This window comes from Pinus tabuliformis, chromosome X (genome assembly GCF_031772625.1).
Source record: "Pinus tabuliformis cultivar Carrire ecotype Pingquan chromosome X, CPIR1, whole genome shotgun sequence".
Lineage (NCBI taxonomy): Eukaryota > Viridiplantae > Streptophyta > Pinopsida > Pinales > Pinaceae > Pinus > Pinus tabuliformis.
This window is the reverse complement of record NC_142308.1, coordinates 1,710,205,265-1,710,214,231: the sequence shown is the minus strand read 5'-3', so window position 1 is coordinate 1,710,214,231 and position 8,967 is coordinate 1,710,205,265. Positions and strand designations below refer to the sequence as shown.

At 40.2% G+C, this 8,967-nt stretch overlaps 1 protein-coding gene across 1 annotated transcript; it reads right to left on the bottom strand.

Annotated features, from left to right (window-relative positions):
- Positions 1-4,514: 4,514 nt before the first annotated feature.
- On the bottom strand, positions 4,515-8,967 carry LOC149146579 (homeobox-leucine zipper protein ATHB-8-like). Its single transcript, XM_089447260.1, is given in 14 exon segments — positions 4,515-4,742; positions 4,890-5,078; positions 5,201-5,393; positions 5,480-5,586; positions 5,741-5,815; positions 5,926-6,081; positions 6,312-6,395; positions 6,488-6,601; positions 6,687-6,782; positions 6,871-6,961; positions 7,814-7,836; positions 7,838-7,927; positions 8,045-8,204; positions 8,312-8,967. Coding segments are annotated over 14 exon segments (1,698 nt in total). The 5' UTR covers positions 8,524-8,967; the 3' UTR covers positions 4,515-4,634.

Below are 8,967 nucleotides of genomic sequence, written 5' to 3'. Positions count from 1 at the left end.
ATAACGAGTTAGAGTTGAAAGTAATAGTTATGTGTATTTTGAATATGGGTATTTTGTAAATAATAATAGTGTGTGGAGAAATAGCAACATGTGAATGGACATTGTTGAAAGCTAGGGTGGATGAATAATGAGTTATACTTGAAATGATTAATTATGTGTATTCGAATATGGCTGTTTGGTAAATAATAGTAATGTCATGTAGAGGTTATCCATTATCCATGTAGTTGCTTTTGTTTATGTGAACATGTTTTTGTAAATAATAATAATAATAATAATAATAATATCTATTTTTAAGGTCACAGCCAAGCCAGACACCAAATTGGTGTATGAGACCCCCTTGTTTGTGGGACAAGGGACCCACCTCCGCGCAGCGATTTGACTGCTAAGTCTACGAAGGCATACATACTCTACCCCCCTCTGGTTTTGAACCTGTGACCTCTTAGGAGGAAACACATGCTCTTAACCATTAGGCCCAATCAAGTTGTACCTCTTCCGAGATGTAATTTTTCCATACGCTACCTATTTAAGGTGTTATTAGAAAATACTATTATATTGTAATGGAAGAGGTGAAAGAAACGATACGACATTGTAACTTGTTGAATAGTTCAGTATACTAACATAGTAAAGTCTGATGTACTATAGTATATACCATATTGCATTTCCAACAGATAGGAGGCATTTGATTGAAATAAAATTTAAATACTAAAATCTGAAGCATTCCTAGGAGACAAAATAGTTCAGAAATAGCCCACATTTTGATTGAAAATAAATAGTAGAGTATACGCATTTATAAGAAGCATAACATTCCAATATTGGCATTATATTTCAGTCAGTTTTGAATTTAACCAAATATACGTGGATTACATTCATCTATCATGAATGTATCTGAACATTGGTAAGTAATACCTTCAAACAGCGTATGAATGTAATCTGAACATTGGTAAGTCAAACCTTCAAACAGAGTATGAATGTAATCTGAACATTGGTGAGTAATACCTTCAAACAGGGTATGAATGTAATCTGAACATTGGTAAGTAATACCTTCAAACATTTTATAAATTGAAATATGATATATCAATGCACCACTCACTATAAGATGTATTGTGATTCAAAATATTTTTTCATAATTATTTAATTTATAGTATTGCCACTCCCAACCTAACGTTTCTTGTAAATTTGGAAGGAACTTTAATGTTCTAAACCCTCATATCCACATTCCCAATGTTCCTGTATTCTAGATACTTGTGCAATGTGAAGAAACTTTGATGTTATAAACAATCATATCCACCTTCCCAATGTTCGGACATTCTAGATGCTTGTGCAATGTAGCTATTATTTTATAACAACAATATTTCAAAGTACCATTTGGCACTACCAAGAGTGTCTAAGAGTACAAAAATAAAAAGGCCATCACATTCCCCTTGCAAGAATGTCTAAAGAGTACAAAAATTATAAAGCTATCGCAGCCCATACAGTGCACAAAATATGCAAACGTATGACAAATTTGGATGAATATGCAAAAGAAGAAGCGTGGCAGTTGTTCAAGAGAAAAGCTTTTATAAATGGCCCGGCTGCTCTCAACAGAGATATAGAAGTTATTGCCAGAGAAATTGCCAAGGAATGTAAAGGCCTGTTTGGCTGTAAATGTAGTTGGTGCAGCCATGACTCTCAAAAAGACTAAAGACGACATGGGTAGTGCTTTAACTCTGATGAGAAATACGGATCCTAATTTTCCAAAGGTTCACGAGGGAATTGATGCACAACTGTATCAAAAGTTAATGTATAGTTATAATGATTTGCCTGACCATAACTTAAAGTGTTGTTTTCTCTACTGTCCTGCTTCTCCGGAGGATGAAGAAATTAATGCGGAGAGACTGGTGGAAATTTGGATCGCGGAAGGCTTGCTCACCGGCAAAGAGACAACTTATCTTATGGATGTTGGCCACGATTACTTGGATTTGCTGGCAAACAGGTGCTTGATCCAGTTTGTTGTGCCCGGTGAGTATGTTGTGGCCCGTGAGTATGTGCACGATGGTCTGTATGAATATGTGAAGACGATAAAAATCCATGATGTCCTCCGGGACATGGCAATTCATATAGGCGAAAGCGAGGAGCACTGGTTGTTTGCCACGGATCAACATCTCACAAATTTTCCCGGTGAAAAGGAGATTAGCAACTGCAACAGAATCTCACTTGACCACAATGATATTCAGGAGCTTGTTGTTCTCAAATGTCCAAATCTGGTGAGCTTGTTGTTGCCCTCAAATAATAGTTTGAGGCATGTTCCACAACCATTTCTCTCCAGCGTCATCTCTCTCAGGGTTCTGGATCTGTCCTGCACTGGTATAACAGAGTTGCCCATATCAGTGGGGGAACTCAGACTGCTCGAGTTCCTTGATTTGAGTTACTGCTGGGAATTGATAGAGTTGCCTGAGAGCGTTGGTAATCTTTCAGCGCTCCAATTTTTCAATCTTAATAGCTGTCATAAGTTGAAGGGTTTGCCCAGTACAATAAGAGGGCTTAAAAAGTTAAAGCATCTCAATTTGAATAGGTGTGATGATGAGATGGAGTTCAATTCAGATGATATCGGTCAACTCATTTCATTGAACCGATTAGTCCTTGGGATCGGGACTAGGAATACTGCCGTGAGGGCAGGTGATGTCATAAATCTCACTAAGATGCGGGTGTTGAAGGCGTCTGTAACGGCAGATGGTGGAGATGTTGTTACAATTGATACTTGGACGGAGATGAAAGACTTGAGATTATGGTTCAAGTCGGATGGTGTTAACATAGAAAAAAATAGAAAGGGTGGAAATGCTTCATTTGATGTACTATGGTGGGGTAACCTTACCCAATTGCGAATTCCAAAATTTGGAGGTATTAGAGTTGGTGAATTGTAAAAAACTAAGGGAGCTTCCTCTTCGGAGTTTCCCAATGTTGACGGTGTTGCTTCTTTATGGGTTATTAAAGTTAGAGAGTCTCTCAGGACCATCAAACGTGTGGAATGAAGGATCCATGTCCAAATTTATGGGTTATTAAAGTTAGAGAGTCTCTCAGGACCATCAAACGTGTGGAATGAAGGATCCATGTCCAAACTCCAACAGTTGAGAATACGGAATTGCGACTTGTTGAGAATACGGCTCAACAAGTCACAATTTCGTATTCTCAACTGTTGGACATGGATCCTTCATTCCACACGTTTGATGGTCCTGAGAGACTCTCTAACTTTAATAACCCATAAAGAAGCAACACCGTCAACATTGGGAAACTCCGAAGAGGAAGCTCCCTTAGTTTTTTACAATTCACCAACTCTAATACCTACAAATTTTGGAACTCGCAATTGGGTAAAGTTACCCCACCATAGTACATCAAATGAAGCATTTCCACCCTTTCTAGTTTTTCTATGTTAACACCATCCGACTTGAACCATAATGTCAAGTCTTTCATCTCCGTCCAAGTATCAATTGTAACAACATCTCCACCATCTGCCGTTACAGACGCCTTCAACACCCGCATCTTAGTGAGATTTATGACATCACCTGCCCTCACGGCAGTATTCCTAGTCCCAATCCCAAGGACTAATTGGTTCAATGAAATGAGTTGACCGATATCATCTGAATTGAACTCCATCTCATCATCACACCTATCCAAATTGAGATGCTTTAACTTTTTAAGCCCTCTTATTGTACTGGGCAAACCCTTCAACTTATGACAGCTGTTAAGATTGAAAAATTGGAGCGCTGAAAGATTACCAACGCTCTCAGGCAACTCTATCAATTCCCAGCAGTAACTCAAATCAAGGAACTCGAGCAGTCTGAGTTCCCCCACTGATATGGGCAACTCTGTTATACCAGTCCAGGACAGATCCAGAACCCTGAGAGAGATGACGCTGGAGAGAAATGGTTGTGGAACATGCCTCAAACTATTATTTGAGGGCAACAGCGAGCTCACCAGATTTGGACATTTGAGAACAGCAAGCTCCTGAATATCATTGTGGTCAAGTGAGATTCTGTTGCAGTTGTTAATCTCCTTTTCACCGGGAAAATTTGTGAGATGTTGATCCGTGGCAAACAACCAGTGCTGCTCGCTTTCGCCTATATGAATTGCCATGTCCCGGAGGACATCATGGATTTTTATCGTCTTCACATATTCATACAAACCATCGCGCACATATTCACGGGCCACAACATACTCACCGGGCACAACATACTGGATCAAGCACCTGTTTGCCAGCAGATCCAAGTAATCGTGGCCAACATCCATAAGATAAGTTGTCTCTTTGCCGGTGAGCAAGCCTTCCGCGATCCAAATTTCCACCAGTCTCTCCGCATTAATTTCTTCATCCTCCGGAAAAGCAGCACAGTCGAGAAAACAACACTTTAAGTTATGGTCAGGCAAATCATTATAACTATACATTAACTTTTGATACAGTTGTGCATCAATTCCCTCGTGAACCTTTGGAAAATTAGGATCCGTATTTCTCATCAGAGTTAAAGCACTACCCATGTCGTCTTTAGTCTTTTTGAGAGTCATGGCTGCACCAACTACATTTACAGCCAAAGGCAGGCCTTTACATTCCTTGGCAATTTCTCTGGCAATAACTTCTATATCTCTGTCGAGAGCAGCCGGGCCATTTATAAAAGATTTTCTCGACACGATACCTGCAACAGAAACATATCCCTCGATAGCAAAGCTTCTTCCTGTGTAAGGCCATTATTCTCCAACATGATAACCTCCAAAAACTGCATGCATATTCAATCCAACACAGATTTTATTGGAGTTGGGATAATTTTGGGACTTCTTATGTACACCATAAATAAAATTATTTAATTTGATAAACATCTAAACGCAGTAGTCGAATGATGACAAAGATAATTCAGTTTTAATACCTCTTCATGTTCCACAGTATGGGCTAATGGGAGGATGACCTGGCCACCTCCAAAACCTCCAATTCGTGAGGATGGAACAGTACAAGGACTTGCCTTCCAAGAGGCTGCTGAATAGGCATCAATATTACTATCTGCCCATTCTGATCGATGTTCTCGCAAGAAACGAACAAGCAATGCTGGAGGAACATTCTACAAGATCCAAGAGATACAACCATAGTCATTATAACAGTTTTATCTCTTTATGGCATAAATGCACTGAGATGTTACAAATTACAATACACCAGACACGATTATGGAACTGACATTCAAACCTGTAATAGCATAGAAGCCTTGGCACATAGGATGCCCCCACCAAGAGCAGGAAGCCCATCAGAAGAAGCAAACTGTTGACCGAACAGTTTGCTTGGAGATGAATTGACGAGAATAGTTACATCCTCCATTCCATCATTACCCATCAAAGACCATCCATCATCTGTGAAGCCATTAACTGCCTCATTGAAACCCCTACATTATTCCAAGGCAGTCTGTCACACACAAATATGAAGATATATACAAGGAAAACACACACCAAACTCAAATGGAATACTCACTTGCACAATCTCTGGCTAAATGTCCGTAATGCAGCGGGTTGTCTTCCCCAGCCAAGGACCACATCAGAAGATACCTCTTGTGCTATTTGACGCAAATGGCGTAAGGCCTAATTAACAGAAGACAGTCAATAAAAAAGGTAGACAAACGAAAAAGGCCTCCATCTGATGGCCTCTGGTATAAATGTAATTGACTTAAATTTTAACAGAAAAATTGAAGTACCATAGAAAGAATCTGTAATTGCCACAGGATAATGCACTTACCGACATCGTAACCTTTTGCGCAAGTACAGTGGATGATTCATACAGTGGACGTAACACTTCAGGAACACTCCATGGCTGCATGATTTCAAGAAAAATAATTGAAAAACAGAGGCCATGATAACTCCATCCAATATATATATATATATAATGACTCTTACTAAATGTGTGTGAGAATTGATCCATACCTCCAAATCCATATGGTCAACAATATGAATTAGAGAACCTCCACCTTCACATGGCCGAATCAAATATCCACTAGGTTGCATTTCTGCTCTAACAAACTGCTGCACCGCGGGCATGCTGGGACCTCCCTGAGTTCCACTCAAGGATCTCTCGCAAACCTTTCAGGAAGGTTTTGGAAGTTTTCCAAAGTTAGTTAAGAAAATTATAGAAGAATAAACGATTCAGAAATGTGACTGAAACAAGAAAAACTACATTTGGGGAAGAAATAAAGACAGAATGAGGAACATGCCAACAAAAGAAAAGTACAAGAACATCAGAAGGAAAATAGGCCAGAACTCTTGATTTTTTCTTAAAACTCCCAAGTTACTGCAAGAAGTATCCAACGTACCACAAGACTACCATCTTCCAATACAGAAGTGTATCTAAGAGTCCAGAAATCTCGGGCAGAAGCTAAAGTAGTTGGCGCATACATCTGCAATTAATAGTAGCATTCAAATTAGACACTCATGAACACTTCACAAATTTTATATGGCTAAAAACCTCTCAGCTTACAATTCATTTCACCTGCATGTATAAAAGCTCAATTGTTCCTCCATTTCCAGTTGAGAAAGCAGTAAGAACATCCACACTTCGGCAATCCCGAAGCCAAGATGTGCGATCTTTGAGAATCTCTGCAACCTGAATTAAACAACAAAAAATAAGCACCCATTCATCTATCAACCTGAAGTGAAGACAGATCCATGGAAATGGGGATATGTTTTACCTTTGTAGGGTCTATACCAACAAGAGAACAAGCTCGTGCAGCTACTCCAGTACACCCATGTGAAATAGTGACAATTCCAATAGCATCCGGAATAGGCTGTACAAAATAACCCACTCTCATTATTAACTGCCATTAGAAAAACAGTAACATAAAATGTTGTTCAGCCAAAAACTGGAGAACAAACCTTCATCCCAGGCATCTGGATCCACTCAACAGCATTTCCTTTAGCCTTTGAAAGAAACTCTGTTAAAGTCTCCTCTGCAATAGAAAGGAGTCTGTAGAGACAGGAGGCAAAAAAAACCGTACCCTAGTCATAACTGAAACATTTTGTAGGTATAAAATGTACATAACAATTTTACAGGACGCCGGACAACAAACACAATCAATTCCTAACTGCATAACAAACTGAAGTAGTATATGCATAGAAAAAATATCAGCACCCGTTACAAGTTTGAAACAAAGTCCCATCTCCTAAGCAAAAATTTTGTATTAGTTTTGAGCTGGTGAAGTTCAGGTCTATAACACATCTCCATGCTTATGCCCTCACATTCTCACCGTTGTCTACTCAAGAAAAAATGGGTAGGTTGGAGGTCGAACTCAGGAACTGTCCCCTGCTGCTCTGTCACTGAACTACATGCCCTTTTCATTCCGGAAAGCCTTACCAGTTCCAGATCAAGGTGTGGATTGCAAAATCCAATAACTCTTTATGTTCGAAGTTATTTACATGGGAGAGATGGGTAGGAGTTTGCAGGGTAGTTACAATTGTGATCTCAAAAGATGCTTGAAAAATCCTTTAACCCTTTCCTCTCAACATAGAGAGATTAATATATATCACTTGACTTATCAGAGAAATAGAGAAGAAGGAGACTACTATCGAGACCATTAGGCAGCCACAATTGTTTGGGTTCCTGTAGGTTTTCAAATCACTGATCCTAACTCATAACAAATGAATCAAGCCATTACATATACAATACCCTACTTAGAACAGATCTAATGAATACAGCAAAACGAAAATAAAACTTATAACCAAGCCACAAAACATACAAAAAGGCCCGTTGGTGCAGAAAAAAATCAAAACCCAACTCTGAAAATAAATGCATTTTTTGGTGTAAAGGCATTTAACATACCCAGCAGGGCTGGCATCCCTGGGGGGAATCCCGGGGCGTCAGGTGATTTTGCTGTTGATGTTTAACACTTGTAACCACAGACTCACAGCTAGTGTCTGTAGTAGCTATGGAGGCCTGCAATAACCCCCACCCAAAAAAAAAATCTCAAACTTAGTATCCAGAAGCATGTAATCCAACAAAAACCTTCTGTGAAACCTCAAAAACAAAACAAGGACTTAAAAGAACTGTTACATTCTGCAACTGCTGCCTGAAATATCCATTCTCGTAGACCAACTGCGAGACTTGTTTCTGCAAGCGGTCATTCTCCTCCATTAATAGCTTGTTCATGGCAGAAAGCTTTCTGTTCACAGCCTGGAGACGAGAAGCTTCCTTGCGCTGCTTCTCCCTACACCTGCAGCAACACCCAAAAATGGCAACATAGGTATTTTTAGCCCATATAAGGAGGGCTAAGGCTAACACATACAAAGCAGTAAGAGCATGGCTGGCTGGCTAACTAACCTGCGGTTTTGAAACCAGACTTTGATTTGCTTGGGCTCTATGTTGGACAGTATGGGGCATTCTCGTATGAGCTGCTGGCGACGAATAGAGCTGGGTTTAGGACAATCATGGTAGAGTCGCTCCAGTGCCTCCACCTGCTCAGCCGTGTAACGCACATACTTGCCTTGGTCCATACTTGATGACTTTCCCTCTTTGCCAGACGTCACTGCCATTACCCGAGTGACCAACCACTAAATCCCACTACCCCTAAAACTCTGTGTGTATAAAACGCTTCTTCTTCTTCTTCTTCTCTTCAATTCACAGTAATAATAATAGTTCCAAGCCTCTGGAAGAGCTGAGGGAGCAGCCCAGCATTGACAAGCTCCATTCAGACAAAACTATTCTTCTTCCTCACAGATCGAAAACGAACAAAAACAGAATTCTTCTTCTTCATCTGTCGGTGCTGGGCATTAAAAGAATGCGGGGGCGGTGGGGGCGCCAAGGCCGGGGGGATTCGAACTGGGTTCCGGCTGCATGTCAAAAAGTGAAACCCAAACTCAGAGGAAAACGAGCCGACTGACGTGCTATAATGAGGAGGGAAGAGGCATGTGTATAAGGGGGGATTCAGATTGTTGTGGTTTCACCAAGGTATACAGTATGCCATGGCAGATTTATTG